The 18,945-nt window shown below is 43.7% G+C and overlaps 2 protein-coding genes across 2 annotated transcripts in view; both read right to left on the reverse strand.

Annotated features, from left to right (window-relative positions):
• LOC309523466 (uncharacterized protein) overlaps nucleotides 1–18,945 on the reverse strand; it is a 50,750-nt gene that overhangs the window by 1,956 nt on the left and 29,849 nt on the right. The gene's annotated exons all lie outside the window — the stretch shown is intronic.
• On the reverse strand, nucleotides 7–4,695 carry LOC309523560 (uncharacterized protein). The gene is made up of 2 exons (XM_082207470.1): nucleotides 3,791–4,695; nucleotides 7–460 (listed from the first exon to the last, which is right to left on the reverse strand). The coding sequence occupies exons 1-2, from the start codon at nucleotides 4,675–4,677 to the stop codon at nucleotides 397–399; spliced, it is 951 nt and encodes a 316-aa protein (XP_082063596.1). The 5' UTR covers nucleotides 4,678–4,695; the 3' UTR covers nucleotides 7–396.

Consider the following 18,945-nt stretch of genomic DNA (forward strand, 5'->3'; position numbering starts at 1 on the left):
CATTTAATTGGTTTCCCGCCTGTGTGAATTATCTTATGAATATTAAGGACTCCACTCCCTCTGAAAATTCTTCCACGTTTCATAAATCTAGTTTTCCCTATGTGAGTTAGCGGATGTTTCCTAAGGTTCCATATTGACTTAAGCTTCTCCCCTGTGGGAGTTCGCCAGTGTAATGCAAGTTTATCCTCCCTGTTGAAGCTCTTCCCACATTCAATACGTTCCAATGGTTTCTCCCCTGTATGAGTTAGTTGGTGTATTCTAAGTGCTCTACTTTTGCTGCAGCTCCTTCCACATGCCATACATTAAAATGGTTTCTTCCCCATGTGTTAGTCAGTGTCTTATAAGGTGTCAATATGGACTGAAGCTCTTTCCACATTCTTTCCACATTCAGTACATTTAAATGGCTTCTCCCGTGTGAGTTTGTTGATGTTTCCTAAGGTTTCCATTTTGACTGAAGCTCCTTCCACATTCTATACATTTAAATGGTTTCTCTCCTGTGTGAGTTCGTTGGTGTATTCACAGAGGAGTCCAAGATGGCAACGGAGGTAGCAGCCTAAGTAGAGCCTCCAACTTCAACTAAGTGTTTTTATTAGTTTTAGCCTCTTCACGACCCCAAAACTGCACCTTAAGGACTTTAAAGACTATTGGTTGTCTGGCTTGTCGCCTTGTTTTAATTAGTCTATTCTTTGATTGTTTTATTGTTTTACCGTCGCACTGTTTACTGATACAGCCACACGGATTTACAGCCTTGGAGCTCCCGGACGATGGATTGATTTGAAATACACCCAAAGAAGCAGAGGAAACCGCTGAACTCCATTCAGCCTAACTTCGATAAGTCCAAGAACTCCCCCATGAATACCCTTCCGCCCCAAGTTAAGGCTTAAAGAGGGAAAGGTTGGGAGGCTCCCTGAACCAACAGCCTGGATACCGGTTTTCCAAACTTTACTCTACCTTTATTTCTACAACAAAGTGCCCAATAAGGGAAGCTTTCAACCTAGAGAATGGTGCTCACAAGACAGAGCTATAAAGAGCTGGGAATCCCCCTCACCAAAGCGGCTGAACCCTCTACAAGAGGAAGGCAGGTGAAAATCTCACAATATTTTAAACCGAAAACAGACAAAATAAATAATGCTGACAAACGACACCCCCACGAATGGTCCATAGACCGCACCAGGTACGGGGAGCTTATGGAAACAGACGAAGAAGGGGTGGGAGTCAATCTGGCAACGGAAATAAAACAAGTTGCCATAGAAGATGAAACCTTAGTGAATCAACCAGGGCTGGAGCAGGAACAAGAGTCACAAGAGGAAAACCCAGTAATTAAGACAGATGAGCCCTCCCAAAGACCCAGGCCCGGGGACAAGATGGGGTTTCTCACTGTGACGAATGAGGACCTGGAGGACACAAGAGCCCACTATCTGGACTTGGAATGCCTCCCCTACATACTAACAGGACTATATAATGATCTGTTAAATGAACAGAAGTTGCAGATAGGCAGAGAACTGGGACACATCAAAGACTTCCTCTCAGAATGCTTGGGCCTACTTACCACCCTGACTGAAATAACTAGGAGAATAGACAACTTGCATTCATACAAAGTTCTCTCTAGCACACTAAACAATAACATCAAGGACAATAAAACCCGACATGATGTGGAAAAAAGGAAAACATCTAGGATTAAAGCAAACCAGAAGGGAAATTTAATTGACCCTAAGAAACCCCTCTCAAAGAGGAAGTGTCCCAGGAATAAAGAGAAGAAGCCCAAGAACGTAAAAATGGGAAGGAAGACAAAGCCCCCATCTCGAACAAAGAAAGTGAACTTCACAAGACTAGTTACAGATGGGTAGCCGTGTTGGTCTGCCATAGTCAAAATAAAAAAATTCCTTCCTGTAGCACCTTAAAGACCAACTAAGTAGTTCTTGGTATAAGCTTTCGTGTGCAGGCACACTTCTTCAGATACACTGAAACAGAAGTTGCCAGATCCTTCTATATATTGCACACGAAAGCTTATACCAAGAACTACTTAGTTGGTCTTTAAGGTGCTACAGGAAGGATTTTTTTTATTTTCACAAGACTATTTAAGCTATTAGAGAATTCAAATCCAATGAGCCCAGCTAACCCAGTTCTGCCACCCCTTGATAAAAGCCAAAGCCAAAGCCCAAATAAAAACCTCCATAAGGCTGGGCTATTCAATCCAACAGAGGAACTCCATAAGGCTAGGCTTCATAATTCAACAGAGCAACTAGCGCTCCCGAATGGAACCACGGGAAAATCAAGGGAAAACCCGATCCCTAAGCAAGCAACTATTCCTAAAACAACACACTCTAGCAGAAATCTAATTCTAAATAAACAAAAACTTATCATCCTACCTGTACACATGCACAAAGATCTCCTTTCCCCAGCACAACAGAGAATCTATATTCTCAAGAAAACTGAATTAGCCATTAGAGGGCTCGTCCCAGCAGAAAATATCATTAATGTTAAATTTCTGCCATCAGATAAGGACCTAAACAGAGTTGTGATAACATTCAGAGACTGGCACACAACCAAACTAGTCTCAGACAATAAGGACAAGCTACAAAGGGTTGGATTGCAGGTGACTCGGCTATTCGAAGTATCCGGTACTCCCACCCCTCTCATCGAAACAATCAAGACTGATAAGATAAAAATAAAGCCGACAATGTCTATGATGGACGAGAACTTCAAGATGCTTCAATTAGAGGCAGATAAAGCCTCAAACCAGCTGGCTAAAAGACCTAAAACCCTATCCCCAAATCACGTACCAGACGAAAGCTCCAGCACAGAGAAGGAAAACCGCTTCATAGCAACTATTGAACAAATACATAAAGCTCAGGACGTACTAATTGAAAGACTAGCATCCATAAGGAAATCTATTACCCTCCTAGCCACACCTGTCACCAGGGAATTTAACTATGCAACTTATACCACAAAACCTTTATCCAACAGTGAGTGGATACTAAGGCTATTGCTATCGCCTGAGGAACTGGGACCTACGGAACCACCTATAACAAAGAAAACAATATTCCCCAGTTCTGCTCCCTGTTTTATACAGTCTGTATATGATGCTTGTTTGACAATGTGTGGTGTGTTATGCCTAATAAAGGATTTGAATTGAATTGAATGGTTTCTCCCCCATGTGAGTTTGTTGATGTTTTCTTAGTGATCCACTTTCACTGAAGCTCTGTCCACATTCAATACATTTAAATGGTTTCTCCCCTGTGTGAGTTTGTTGGTGTCTTCTAAGCTGTCCACTTTCACTGACGCTCTTTCCACATTCAATACATTTAAATGATGTCTGCCCTGTGTGAGTTCGTTGGTGTATTCTAAGTGTTCCATTTTCACTGAAGCACTTTCCACATTCAATACATTTAAATGGTTTCTCCCCCGTGTGAGTTTGTTGATGTTTTTTTGTGCTCCACTTTCACTGAAGCTCTTTCCACATTAAATACATTTAAATGGTTTCTCCCCCGTGTGAGTTTGTTGGTGTATTCTAAGTGTTCCATATCGACTGAAGCACTTTCCACATTGAATACATTCAAATGGTTTCTCCCCCGTGTGAGTTTGTTGATGTTGTCTAAGGTTTCCACTATTATTGAAGCTCTTTCCACATTCAATGCATTTAAATGGTTTCTCCCCCGTGTGAGTTTGTTGATGTTTTCTTAGTGCTCCACTTTCACTGAAGCTCTTTCCACATTAAATACATTTAAATGGTTTCTCCCCTGTGTGAGTTCGTTGGTGCATTTTAAGTGTTCCATATCGACTGAAGCACTTTCCACATTGAATACATTCAAATGGTTTCTCCCCCGTGTGAGTTCGTTGATGGCTTCTAAGGTGTCCATTGTGACTGAAGCTCTTTCCACATTCAATACATTTAAATGGTTTCTCCCCCGTGTGAGTTCGTTGGTGTTTTCTTAGTGCTCCACTTTCACTGAAGCTCTTTCCACATTCAATACATTGAAATGGTTTCTCCCCCGTGTGAGTTTGTTGGTGTATTCTAAGGAGTTCACTTCTACTGAAGCTCTTTCCACATTCAATACATTCAATACATTTAAATGGTTTCTCCCCTGTGTGAGTTCGTTGATGGCTTCTAAGGTGTCCATTGTGACTGAAGCTCTTTCCACATTCAATACATTTAAATGGTTTCTCCCCTGTGTGAGTTCGTTGATGGCTTCGAAGGTGTCCATTGTGACTGAAGCTCTTTCCACATTCAATACATTTAAATGGTTTCTCCCCCGTGTGAGTTCGTTGGTGTATTCTAAGGAGTTCACTTCTACTGAAGCTCTTTCCACATTCAATACATTTAAATGGTTTCTCCCCCGTGTGTGTTTGTTGATGTTTTCTTAGTGCTCCACTTTCACTGAAGCTCTTTCCACATTCAATACATTTAAATGGTTTCTCCCCTGTGTGAGTTCGTTGGTGCATTCTAAGTGTTCCATATAGACTGAAGCACTTTCCACATTCAATACATTCAAATGGTTTCTCCCCCGTGTGAGTTCGTTGGTGTCTTCTAAGTGTTCCATTTTGACTGAAGCAGTTTCCACATTCAATACATTTAAATGGTTTCTCCCCCGTGTGAGTTTGTTGATGTTGTCTAAGGTTTCCACTATTATTGAAGCTCTTTCCACATTCAATACATTTAAATGGTTTCTCCCCCATGTGAGTTTGTTGATGTTGTCTAAGGTTTCCAATATTATTGAAGCTCTTTCCACATTCAATACATTTAAATGGTTTCTCCCCCGTGTGAGTTTGTTGATGTTTTCTTAGTGCTCCACTTTCACTGAAGCTCTTTCCACATTCAATACATTTAAATGGTTTCTCCCCCGTGTGAGTTCGTTGATGTTTTCTAAGGTCTCCACTTCCACTGAAGCTCTTTCCACATTCAATACATTTAAATGGTTTCTCCCCTGTGTGAGTTCGTTGGTGCATTCTAAGTGTTCCATATCGACTGAAGCACTTTCCACATTGAATACATTCAAATGGTTTCTCCCCCGTGTGACTTTGTTGATGTTTTCTTAGTGCTCCACTTTCACTGAAGCTCTTTCCACATTCAATACATTTAAATGGTTTCTCCCCCGTGTGAGTTTGTTGATGTTGTCTAAGGTTTCCACTATTATTGAAGCTCTTTCCACATTCAATACATTCAAATGGTTTCTCCCCTGTGTGAATTCGTTGATGTTTTCTAAGGTCTCCACTTCCACTGAAGCTCTTTCCACATTCAATACATTTAAATGGTTTCTCCCCTGTGTGAGTTGGTTGGTGCATTCTAAGTGTTCCATATCGACTGAAGCACTTTCCACATTTAATACATTCAAATGGTTTCTCCCCCGTGTGAGTTTGTTGATGTTGTCTAAGGTTTCCACTATTATTGAAGCTCTTTCCACATTCAATACATTCAAATGGTTTCTCCCCTGTGTGAATTCGTTGATGTTTTCTAAGGTCTCCACTTTCACTGAAGCTCTTTCCACATTCAATACATTTAAATGGTTTCTCCCCCGTGTGAGTTTGTTGATGTTGTCTAAGGTTTCCACTATTATTGAAGCTCTTTCCACATTCAATACATTTAAATGGTTTCTCCCCCGTGTGAGTTCGTTGATGTTTTCTAAGGTCTCCACTTTCACTGAAGCTCTTTCCACATTCAATACATTTAAATGGTTTCTCCCCTGTGTGAGTTCGTTGGTGTATTCTAAGTGTTCCATATCGACTGAAGCACTTTCCACATTGAATACATTCAAATGGTTTCTCCCCCGTGTGAGTTTGTTGATGTTGTCTAAGGTTTCCACTATTATTGAAGCTCTTTCCACATTCAATACATTCAAATGGTTTCTCCCCTGTGTGAATTCGTTGATGTTTTCTAAGGTCTCCACTTCCACTGAAGCTCTTTCCACATTCAATACATTTAAATGGTTTCTCCCCTGTGTGAGTTCGTTGGTGCATTCTAAGTGTTCCATATCGACTGAAGCACTTTCCACATTGAATACATTCAAATGGTTTCTCCCCCGTGTGAGTTTGTTGATGTTGTCTAAGGTTTCCACTATTATTGAAGCTCTTTCCACATTCAATACATTCAAATGGTTTCTCCCCTGTGTGAATTCGTTGATGTTTTCTAAGGTCTCCACTTCCACTGAAGCTCTTTCCACATTCAATACATTTAAATGGTTTCTCCCCTGTGTGAGTTCGTTGGTGCATTCTAAGTGTTCCATATCGACTGAAGCACTTTCCACATTGAATACATTCAAATGGTTTCTCCCCCGTGTGAGTTAGTTGATGTTGTCTAAGGTTTCCACTATTATTGAAGCTCTTTCCACATTCAATACATTTAAATGGTTTCTCCCCCGTGTGAGTTTGTTGATGTTTTCTTAGTGCTCCACTTTCACTGAAGCTCTTTCCACATTCAATACATTTAAATGGTTTCTCCCCCGTGTGAGTTTGTTGATGTTGTCTAAGGTTTCCACTATTATTGAAGCTCTTTCCACATTCAATACATTTAAATGGTTTCTCCCCCGTGTGAGTTCGTTGATGTTTTCTAAGGTCTCCACTTTCACTGAAGCTCTTTCCACATTCAATACATTTAAATGGTTTCTCCCCTGTGTGAGTTCGTTGGTGTATTCTAAGTGTTCCATATCGACTGAAGCACTTTCCACATTGAATACATTCAAATGGTTTCTCCCCCGTGTGAGTTTGTTGATGTTGTCTAAGGTTTCCACTATTATTGAAGCTCTTTCCACATTCAATACATTCAAATGGTTTCTCCCCTGTGTGAATTCGTTGATGTGTCCTCAGTCTTCCACTGTGAATAAACAACATCCCACATTCCATGCATTTAAACTGTTTCTTTGTTCTTCCCAATGAATTCACAGATGGCTCCATAGAATTCTGGCCATCATCTTCCTCACCTGTTTAGGAGGGGGGAGGGGGAAGAGAATCCTGTTAAGACTTACAATAAAGCCAAGAAAGGAACTGAACACATGTCAGTCCCAGTATGCCCCTTCTCTTATTTTAACACTGTCTCCTTTCTCCACTAGCACCTTAAAGACCAACTAAGTTAGTTCTTGGTATGAGCTTTCGTGTGCATGCACACTTCTTCAGATACGATGTGTGCATGCACACGAAAGCTCATACCAAGATACGATTTCGTGTGCATGCACACGAAAGCTCATACCAAGAACTAACTTAGTTGGACTTTAAGGTGCTACTGGAAGGAATTTTTTTTATTTTGACTATGGCAGACCAACACGGCTACCTATCTACTCCTTTCTCCACTGTCCTTTCTTATGTTTCATACTTTAGGAATGCAGGTGAGATAATGTCAAGAAAAACACATGATCACTCCATTCACACTTAATAAGAAGAAGAAGAAGAAGAAGAAGAGTTTGGATTTGATATCCCGCCTTTCACTCCCCTTCAGGAGTCTCAAAGCGGCTAACAATCTCCTTTCCCTTCCTCCCCCACAACAAACACTCTGTGAGGTGAGTGGGGCTGAGAGACTTCAGAGAAGTGTGACTGGCCCAAGGTCACCCAGCAGCTGCTTGTGGAGGAGCGGAGACACGAACCCGGTTCCCCAGATTACGTGACTACCGCTCTTAACCACTACACCACACTGGCTCAATAAGCTGCATTATTTTATAATTTATGGTGGAACTGGCTTCTTAGACACATCTCTGTACAGTGGTACCTCGGGTTAAGTACTTAATTCGTTCCGGAGGTCCGTTCTTAACCTGAAAATGTTTTTAACCTGAAGCAGCACTTTAGCTAATGGGGCCTTCTGCTGCTGCTGCGCCACCAGAGCACTATTTCTGTTCTCATCCTGAAGAAAAGTTCTTAACCTGAAGCACTATTTCTGGGTGAGCAGAGTCTGTAACCTGAAGTGTATGTAACCTGAAGCGTATGTAACCTGAGGTACCACAGTATTTCTCTTTTTCCAGGGAGGAAATGATCACAGGCTCAAATAGCAGTATTTCACCCCTCCCATACCCAAGAATCTCCTGACCATCTCCTGATGGTCTCTGCTGACTCTCCACAGAGAAGAGGAGGCGTGTCCTGCCTATTTACTTATTCTGCCCAGCAACATATCTGTGTGTGTGTGAGAGTCAGTCAGTCAGTGTATCGGAGAGTGTGAGAGTGTTAGAGATCCTAGAGATAAGATTGCTGCTAAGAGCAGCTGCAGACTCTCAGTGTAGCATTGATTTATGCTTAGAATATTCAGCTCTGTATATAGTTTTGTATCATAGTTGTAGTTACAGAATAAAAGGAAGATATTCTACAGAGCTGCTCTCCGAGTGGTTTATACTCTGCAAGACTCTGCAAAACTCTGCTGCGCAATGACTGTATTATTGAGACAGTGAATCCGGTGCTCTCAGCTCTAAGCTGTGAGTCCACAGCACTGTGACCGTTTCCTGTGGAAAGGAGGTCTCTGGCGGTGCTACCCAGCTCGCCTAGCCCAGTCGGGGTTGAGGTGCAAGAGTCCAGTTGGTGCACTGGCTCTAGGGCGATGCTGACATCGGTTATGGGCCCAGTCGTTGTTCCAGTCGTCTGACCTGGCGTTGTTCCAGTCATCCCAAGCGTCCCAGTCGTCCCAGTCGCCAGAGGTTTCTGTTGCCGATTGCCGGACGGTGGAACGGACGCTGCATGCTGGACTGATTTGCGGTGCCCAGAAGCAGAGCTGTTTTGGAGCAGAGTATTCAAGCTGCCGCTGCCGCTGTTGCTGCTGCTTGATTTATGGAGGTATGTTGCTGACTGCCAAAGGAAGAAGATAGCATCCCTGTTTGCCTGTTAATTGCGCTCTGAGTGGGAGAGAGAGTGGCTGAAGGAGTCAAGGCTTTATCTGTGTTGCACGAGGGAAGTGTCTTGCTCTAAGTAATAGCAGACATGGCCTGTGCACATTCTGGCCAGATGGCTCTGTCCTTTCCCCTCCTTACGCCTGAAACTTATGCAATTTGGCAAGTAAAGATGAAAGCGCTTTCACAGAGGGAAAAGCTATTTCACACGATAGAAGATGACCCTCCAGATAAGGATGCAGATAATTGGGCTGAATGGCATGCTGCAGATATGAAAGCCCGAGGGACAATTATTTTGAGTGTTTCAGACCACTTGCTGGTGAACTTAGAGGGTCAAGAGACTGCACAAGCTGTTTGGCATAAGTTGAGAGATATGCATCTGAGGCAGAATGCTGGTTGCAGTGTGATTTTCTTTAAGAAGCTGTGCAGGCTGCAGTTGGAGAAAGGTGGTGATTTGCCTAGCCATCCGTCTCAATTAAAACGTCTCAGACAGGACCTTGTTCAGCGAGACCTGGTTATTTCAGAGGCTGTGTTTGCAATGCTAATGATCAATAGCCTAGATGAGTCTTATGATGGAGTGGCTGCCCAGATTTCTACAATGCCTTCTGACCGGCTAACAGAAGATTATGTGTCTAGCGTGCTTCTGAATGAGTGGGATCGCAGAGAGGCTGTTAAAGAAAGCCGGGAAAACTGTGCTGTTAAAAATATGCTTGAAAATGTGCCTGAATCTTCAGCAGGGGAAAGTGAAAGTGAAACTGCTGCTGTTAAAGCTTTGAAATTGAAGCGGTGCTTTTCATGTGGAGCACAAGGCCATTTGAGTTTCCAGTGCAAGAAGTCTTCAAAGAAGAAGGGAAACTTCAGAGGCAGAGGGGGAGGAGGAAGAAATCCCCAAGCACCTGCTACTTCAAAGGCCTTGATCTCTCGCTGTTCCAGTCAACGTGGGCAGAGTTTCTTCGTGGTCGACTCTGGCTGTTCAAACCACGTGGCCAAAGATAAGAATCTTTGTTCAGCTTGAGAAGCAAGAGAAAGAAATTCATCAAGCAGATGGGACAGTTCTCACGAGTGTGGCTCAGGGAACTGTGTTCTTAAAGAGCCTGAATGCAACTATTAAGAATGTCCTGTATGCGCCTGATATTCAGGACAATTTGTTGAGTGTTTCCCAGCTTGATCGTCAAGGGTTTAAGGTGGTGTTTGCTAAATCTCGCTGTGAAATTCTTAGAGATGGCAAGCTCATTTTGTATGCAAAATGTGTAAATGGATTGTACCAATTGCCTTTTGTTTCAGGTACAGGCACTGCAGAAGCAACTGAGAAAGAGTGTTGCAATTTATCTGTGGATAAGAATGAGAAGTTGCATGACCAATGTATTCATTATTATCACCGTATTTATGCTCATTTGGATTTCCAGGCTGTGGCAAATATGCCTTATATGGTTCAGGGCATGAAGTTGAAAGAATGTCCCTACCACATGAAATGTGTTTCTTGTGCTGAGAGTAAGGCAAGGCAAGCTCCCAAAGGTACAGAGTCTGGGAGAGAGGCCAAGAAACCATATGAAGTCATTCATGCAGACTTAGTGGGGCCTCTAGCGCTCTCTAGAGGCAATTCAAGGTTTTTCATGGTTCTGATAGACTCCTATTCAAAATATGTTTGGATCTATATGCTGCAGAAAAAGTCTGAAGCCTTTACCAAGTTTCGCCAGTTTTGTAAATGGCTCAGAAATGTACATAATGAGAATGTACATTTTCTTTTCACAGACAGGGGTGGAGAGTTTTGTTCAGAAGAGTTTGAGAGTTTTCTTTCTGAACAGGGCATTGAGCATAGGACCGCCACGCCCAGATTACCCTGGCAGAATGGTTTATGTGAGAGAGTGAACCAGACCCTGCAGCAAGGAATCAGAACGCTGTTACATGATTCGGGGCTGCCCAATCCCTATTGGGCTGAAGCTCTTTCATTTTTCTGTCACGTGTATAACAGGAGATACCAGTCTAGTATAAATTGCACCCCATATGAGATGCTTCACGGAAGAAAGCCATGTGTAAAGCATTTTAAAATTTTTGGTTCGGAGGTTTGGGTGCACACCTCGCAAGGTGACAAACTGAGCAAGCGTGGAGAACATGGTGTTTTCCTAGGATATGAGAAAGGGTCTTATCGTGTTCTGATCACAGACACGAAAACTATAAGGCTGACCAGGAGTATTGATGACAATCCACAATGGGACAGAGTTGGCGTTTTTCAGTGCCATCCCATTTGTGATGATGGTGCTAAAGGGGCAAAGAAGGTTAAGAGGGAGGTAAGTGTTGTTGGTGGTGATAAATCATAGAATCATAGAGTTGGAAGAGACCACAAGGGCCATTGAGTCCAACCCCCTGCCAAGCAGGAAACACCATCAGAGCACTCCTGACATATGGTTGTCAAGCCTCTGCTTAAAGACCTCCAAAGAAGGAGACTCCACCACACTCCTTGGCAGCAAATTCCACTGTCGAACAGCTCTTACTGTCAGGAAGTTCTTCCTAATGTTTAGGTGGAATCTTCCTTCTTGTAGTTTGGATCCATTGCTCCGTGTCCGCTTCTCTGGAGCAGCAGAAAACAACCTTTCTCCCTCCTCTATGTGACATCCTTTTATATATTTGAACATGGCTATCATATCACCCCTTAACCTCCTCTTCTCCAGGCTAAACATGCCCAGCTCCCTTAGCCGTTCCTCGTAAGGCATCGTTTCCAGGCCTTTGACCATTTTGGTTGCCCTCCTCTGGACACGTTCCAGTTTGTCAGTGTCCTTCTTGAATTGTGGTGCCCAGAACTGGACACAGTACTCCAGGTGTGGTCTGACCAGAGCAGAATACAGTGGCACTATTACTTCCCTTGATCTAGATGCTATACTCCTATTGATGCAGCCCAGAATTGCATTGGCTTTTTTGGCTGCCGCGTCACACTGTTGGCTCATGTCAAGTTTGTGGTCAACCAAGACTCCTAGATCCTTTTCACATGTACTGCTCTCAAGCCAGGTGTCACCCATCTTGTATTTGTGCCTCTCATTTTTTTTGCCCAAGTGCAATACTTTACATTTCTCCCTGTTAAAATTCATCTTGTTTGTTTTGGCCCAGTTCTCTAATTTGTCAAGGTCGTTTTGAAGTGTGATCCTGTCCTCTGGGGTGTTAGCCACCCCTCCCAGTTTGGTGTCATCTGCAAATTTGATCAGGATGCCCTTGAGTCCATCATCCAAGTCGTTGATAAAGATGTTGAATAAGACCGGGCCCAAGACAGAACCCTGTGGCACCCCACTAGTCACTCTTCTCCAGGATGAAGAGGAACCATTGATGAGCACCCTTTGGGTTCGGTCAGTCAGCCAGTTACAAATCCACTGAGTGGTAGCATAGTCAAGACCGCATTTTACCAGCTTCTTTACAAGAATATCATGGGGCACCTTGTCAAATGCCTTGCTGAAATCAAGGTAGGCTACATCCACTGCGTTCCCTTCATCTACCAGGCTTGTAATTCTGTCAAAAAACGAGATCAGGTTAGTCTGACATGACCTATTTTTCAGAAATCCATGCTGACTATTGGTGATCACAGCATTCCTTTCTAGGTGCTCACAGACTGTTTGCTTAATGATCTGCTCCAGAATCTTCCCTGGTATTGATGTCAGACTAACTGGGCGGTAATTATTTGGGTCCTCTCTTTTCCCCTTTTTGAAAATAGGGACAACATTTGCCCTCCTCCAGTCTCCCGGGACTTCGCCTGTTCTCCAGGAATTCTCAAAGATGACTGCCAGTGGTTTTGAGATCACATCTGCCAGTTCTTTTAATACTCTTGGATGCAGTTCATCTGGCCCTGGAGACTTGAATACATCTAAACTAGCCAAATATTCTTGTACTATCTCCTTAGTTATTCTGGGCTGTGTTTCCTTTGCTGAATCATTTGCTCCAAATTCTTCAGGTCGGGCATTGTTTTCTTTATCGGGGAAGACTGAGGCAAAGAAGGCATTGAGGAGTTCAGCCCTTTCTGTGTCCCCTGTTTGCATTTCACCATCTGTTCCTCTGAGTGACCCCACTGTTTCTTTGTTCTTCCTTTTGCTACGAACATACCCATAAAAGCCTTTTTTGTTGCTTTTAACCTCTCTAGCAAGCCTGAGTTCATTCTGTGCTTTAGCTTTTCTGACTTTGTGTCTACACGTGCTGGCTATTTGTTTGAATTCCTCTTTGGTGGTTTCCCCCCTTTTCCATTTTTTGTACACATCCTTTTTTAATCTTAACTCAGTTAAAAGTTCTTTAGATAGCCACCCTGGCTTCTTTAGGCACCTTCCATGTTTCCGTCTCATTGGTATTGCCTGACATTGTGCTTTTACTATCTCCCTCTTAACAAACTCCCAGCCATCATGAACTCCCTTTCCTTTTAGTATTACTGTCCATGGGATCTCACCCAGCACTTCCCTAAGTTTTATGAAGTTGGCTTTCTTAAAGTCAAGAAATTGAGTCCTAGTATGCTTGGCTGCTCCTTTCCGCTGTATAGTAAACTTCAGAAGAGCATGATCACTCGCGCCTAATGATCCTTCCACTTCTACCCCACTAACCAGGTCATCAACATTGGTTAGGACCAGATCTAAAATGGCTGTTCCTCTTGTTGCTTCTCCCACTTTCTGGACAATGAAGTTGTCTGCAAGGCCAGTGAGGAATCTGTTTGACCTTATGCTCTTGGCTGAGTTTGACGTCCAACAAATATCCGGGTAATTGAAGTCCCCCATTACTACTATCTCCCTTCCTTTTGCATGCTTGGCCATCTGTTCCAGGAAGGCATCATCTATGTCCTCCGTTTGGCTTGGGGATCTATAGTAAACTCCCACAATGAGGTCTCTGTTATTCTTCTCTCCCTTAATTTTGACCCAAATGCTCTCACTTTGGCTTTGAGGATCTAAATCTTGGATCTCTTCACAGGTATACACATCCCTGACATATAACGCCACTCCTCCTCCTTTCTTGTCTGGTCTGTTTCTCTGAAATAGATTGTATCCCCCCATTATTACATTCCAATCGTGGGACTTATCCCACCAGGTTTCAGTGATGCCAATGTAGTTCCAGATGATGGCACAGATTATCAGAGCCCAAAAGCCTCAGGTGAGTCTGACACTGACTCAGACTTAGCAGCTTCATATACTTTAGCTCCCCATTCTCCTAAAGAGGAGGAAGCACCAGAACAAGAGGATCAAAGAGTTCTGCGCAGGTCCGAGAGAACAACCAAGGGTGTACCACCGAAAAGGTTTTCTGAAGAGTTTGCAAAGACTGCGGTCACAAGCAACTCTGGTGGAGTTTTCAAACCTAGCATGAAGTGTGCTGAGAGTAATAGCACAAAACGCTTTATTTATTTCCTTACCTGATATTTGAAGGAAAGCGTGCATTTGAGTTCTGAAAATGGTTTGTTCAAATCTGCCTAATTAGAGATGTCAATTTGTATAGGAGAGGAAGAAATGTGTGTGAAGATTTTTCCAGAAGCTGCTTATTCAAAATGGTATTGTAAAGGTGTTTTATATGGCAGGAAGAGAGATACCTGCAAATATGTTAACCAAGGTTGTAAGCAAAGAACAACTTTTGGAGTGTATGTGTAAATTGCAGTTATGTTAAAGATTCTTGAAATGGTCGGATGAAATGGGGGAGGATGAGGAGATTTCACCCCTCCCATACCCAAGAATCTCCTGACCATCTCCTGATGGTCTCTGCTGACTCTCCACAGAGAAGAGGAGGCGTGTCCTGCCTATTTACTTATTCTGCCCAGCAACATATCTGTGTGTGCGTGAGAGAGAGTCAGTCAGTCAGTGTATCGGAGAGAGTGAGAGTGTTAGAGATCCTAGAGATAAGATTGCTGCTAAGAGCAGCTGCAGACTCTCAGTGTAGCATTGATTTATGCTTAGAATATTCAGCTCTGTATATAGTTTTGTATCATAGTTGTAGTTACAGAATAAAAGGAAGATATTCTACAGAGCTGCTCTCCGAGTGGTTTATACTCTGCAAGACTCTGCAAAACTCTGCTGCGCAACGACTGTATTATTGAGACAGTGAATCCGGTGCTCTCAGCTCTAAGCTGTGAGTCCACAGCACTGTGACCGTTTCCTGTGGAAAGGAGGTCTCTGGCGGTGCTACCCAGCTCGCCTAGCCCAGTCGGGGTTGAGGTGCAAGAGTCCAGTTGGTGCACTGGCTCTAGGGCGATGCTGACAGTTCTTAACCTGAAACTGTTTTTAACCTGAAGCAGCACTTTAGCTAATGGGGCCTTCTGCTGCTGCTGCGCCACCAGAGCACTATTTCTGTTCTCATCCTGAAGAAAAGTTCTGTAACCTGAAGTGTATGTAACCTGAAGCGTATGTAACCTGAGGTACCACAGTATTTCTCTTTTTCCAGGGAGGAAATGATCACAGGCTCAAATAGCAGTCTCTCCTATGACTAAGAAGTCAAACTTTTGTGTTACTTTGCCACATGTAACTGTAAGAATATTGCAATCTTAGAACAGGCATCCCCAAACTTGGTCCTTCAAATGTTTTGGGACTACAAATCCCATCAGCCCTGACCACTGTTCCTATTAGCTAGGGATGATGGACGTTGTAGTCCCAAAACATCTGGAGGGCCAAGTTTGGGGATGCCTGTATCAGAACATAAGAAGAGCTTGCTCGATTGGGCAAAAGCCCACATAGTGCAGTATCCTGTTCTCACAGTGGCCAGATGCCTGTGGGAATCCAGCAAGCAGGATTTGAGTACAAGCGCCCCCTGCCATCCTGTGCTTTCCAGGAACTAGTATCAAGAAGCATTATTGCCTAGGACCGTGAGGGCAGAGCACAGACATCAGTCTAATCCTCTTTTTGAAGCTATCCAAGGGACAAAATCAAGAATTAAAAATAAATTATTAACAGATGTAAGAGAGAGAGGAGGTTTTGCCCTGCCGGGTTTGAAACTTTATTATGAAATATCCTGTATCTGCTAGAACCGGGAATGGATTACATTGGAAAACACAGATACTGTATTTCAGACCTGGAAGGACACGAATAATGGATAGCATGCATATTTATGGTAGGAAAAGGCCAAGGTGCATAGAGCTTTTCAGAATCATATAGTAAGAAAATCAATTTTTAGGGTATGGGAGAAGTATAAAAATTTGCTTGAGTAAAAAACACCCTGGTGGCTTTCTCCCTTGGAAGCAATATCTCTGAAAAAAATTGAATATGAGAAGTAACTGGCAGACTTATACAGAGCTGTTAACTGAAGTTGAAAACCAACTGAAATTAAAAGATTTTGAAGAGATAAGGAAAGCTGTAACTGACTGGTTACAGTACCATCAACTAAATGATATCTTTAAAATAGACAAATAGAAAGGTTTTAGTTATGAGACATCACAATTTCAAAAAGAACTCTTAGGAAGTAACATAAAAAGATCTCTCTAAAATGTATAACTTGCTCCTAGAACGTATACAAAGGATGAACAGGTCAAATCAGATATGACTAAATGGGAAAGGGACTTAGGATATAACATACAAATGGCAGATTGGGAGAGGCTTTGGAAAACAAATCTGAAATTCACAGCTTGCTGTTCATTGAAAGAAAACTACATGAAAATGATGTACTGATGGTATTTGACTCCTAGTAAGTTCAAATATCTAATAATAATAATAATAATTTATTATTTGTACCCCGCCCATCTGGCTGGGTTTCCCCAGCCACTCTGGGCGGCTTCCAACAAAGATGAAAAATACACTAAAATGTCACATATTAAAAACTTCCCTGAACAGGGCTGCCTTCAGATGTCTTCTGAATGTTAGGTAATTGTTTATCGCTTTGACATCTGATGGGAGGGCGTTCCATAGGGCGGGCACCACTACCGAGAAGGCTCTCTGCCTGGTTCCCTGTAACTTGGCCTCTCACAGTGAGGGAACCGCCAGAAGGCCCTCGGAACTGGACCTCAATGTCTGGGCAGAAAGATGGGGGAGGAGGCGCTCCTTCAGATATACTGGACTGAGGCCGTTTAGGGCTTTAAAGGTCAGCACCAACACTTTGAATTGTGCTCGGAAATGTACTGGCAGCCAATGTAGGTCTTTCAAGACCGGTGTTATATGGTCTCGGTGGCCGCTCCCAGTCACCAGTCTAGCTACCGCGTTCTGGATTAGTTGTAGTTTCCGGGTCACCTTCAAAGGTAGCCCCACGTAGAGCGCATTGCAGTAGTCCAAGCGGGAGATAACCAGAGCATGCCTGAGACAGTCTGCAGGCAGATAAGGTCTCAGCCTACCTACCAGATGGAGCTGGTAAACAGCTGCCCTGGATACAGATTTGGCCTGTGCCTCCATGGACAGCTGTGAGTCCAAAATGACTCCCAGGCTGTGCACCTGGTCCTTCAGGGGCACAGTTACCCCATTTAGGACCAGGGAATCCTCCACACCTGCCCGCCTCCTGTCCCCCCAAAAACAGTACTTCTGTCTTGTCAGGATTCAACCTCAATCTGTTAGCCGCCATCCATCCTCCAACCGCCTCCAGACACTCACACAGGACCTTCACTGCCTTCACTGGTTCTGATTTAAAAGAGAGGTAGAGCTGGGTATCACCCGCATACTGATGAACACCCAGCCCAAACCTCCTGATGATCTCTCCCAGTGGCTGCATGTAAATGTTGAAAAGCATGGGGGAGAGGACAGAACCCTGAGGCACCCCACAAGTGAGAGCCCAGGGGTCTGAACACTCATCCCCCCACCGCCACTTTCTGAACACGGCCCAGGAGGAAGGAGCGGAACCACTGTATGACAGTGCCCCCAGTTCCCAGCCCCTCAAGACGGTCCAGAAAGATGTTATGGTCAATGGTATCAAACGCCGCTGAGAGAGCCAGCAGAACTACGAAACAGCTCTCACTTTTGTCCCTAGCCCGCCGGAGATCATCAACCAGTGCGACAAAGGCAGTTTCAGTCCCATGATGAGGCCTGAATCCCGACTGGAAGGGATCCAAATGGTCCGCTTCTTCCAGGCGTGCCTGGAGTTGTTCAGCAACCACTCGCTCAATCACCTTGCCCAAGAATGGAAGATTTGAGACTGGGCGATAATTGGCCATCGTGGCCGCATCTAAAGATGGTTTTTTAAGAAGCGGTTTAATAACCGCCTCTTTCTGCGGGTCTGGGAAGGCTCCCTTACGGAGGGAAGCATTCACCACCCCACGAAGCCCATCGCTCAGTCCTTCCCGGCTAGCTTTTATAAGCCAGGATTGGCAAGGATCAAGGAGACAGGTGGTTGGTTTCACTCGTCCAAGCAGCCTGTCCACATCCTCAGAGGTAACAGATTGGAATTGATCCCACACAACTTGACTAGACAGGACTCTAGCACTCTCCCACCCTGGCCCTGCTCCCACGGTGGAGTCTACTTCTTCCCGAATCTGAGCGATTTTTTCTGCAAAAAACTTTGCGAAATCATTACAGGAGATCATGTGGCCCGTACTGGGCCCCGATGTCGCAGGTGGTTCCGCTAAATTGTGAACCACCTGAAAAAGTCTCCTGCTGCTGTTTTCTGCAGATGCAATAGAGGCGGCAAAGAAAGTCTTCTTCGCTGTCGCTATCGCCACTTGGTAGGCTCGACGCTGAGCTCTAACCTGTGTCCGGTCAGATTCGGAATGAGTTATCCGCCACCGGTGCTCTAGCCATCTCAATGATTGTTTCATTACCCTCAGATCCGTGGAAAACCACGGGGCTGCCCGGGCTCCATGCAATCGGAGAGGGCGCTTCGGAGCCAAACAGTCAATAGCCCTGGTTAACTCCACATTCCACATTCCAGTATCATTTGGGTAAATGGTATATAATGAATTTTTAAAAAATGTCTAAAATAAAATTTGTTAAGAACCTAGAAGCTTATTTATTTGGAATTACAGGTACTGAGATCCCAAAAGACCAGGAAAGACTATGTATGCGACAACAGCTGCACAGATGTTATTATCCCAACGATGGAAAGGTGCAATAATCCCAACTAGGGAAGATTGGCAAGCCAAACTGCTGGACTCTGCCGAAATGGCAAAATTAGCCGCGAGACTCAGGAATCAAGAAAACAAGGACTTTAAAAAAGATTTGGAAAATTTTTTAATTTACCTATGAGATTATTGTACGCAAATCAAAACGTTAGCTGGACTTTAGGAATCACTTGTAAATAA

This window comes from Podarcis vaucheri (genome assembly GCF_965113315.1).
Source record: "Podarcis vaucheri genome assembly, chromosome: 2".
Taxonomy (NCBI): domain Eukaryota; kingdom Metazoa; phylum Chordata; class Lepidosauria; order Squamata; family Lacertidae; genus Podarcis; species Podarcis vaucheri.

Excerpts from the sequence above, each read along its gene's own strand:
- LOC309523560 (XM_082207470.1), bottom strand. The coding sequence starts at position 4,677 with ATGGGGGAGAAACCATTTAAATGTATTGAATGTGGAAAGAGCTTCAAT. Across the intron at positions 461-3,790 it reads GAATGTATTCAATGTGGAAA|GAGCTTCAGTCAAAATGGAA; the intron begins GTGCTTCAGTCG and ends AGAATGTGGAAG.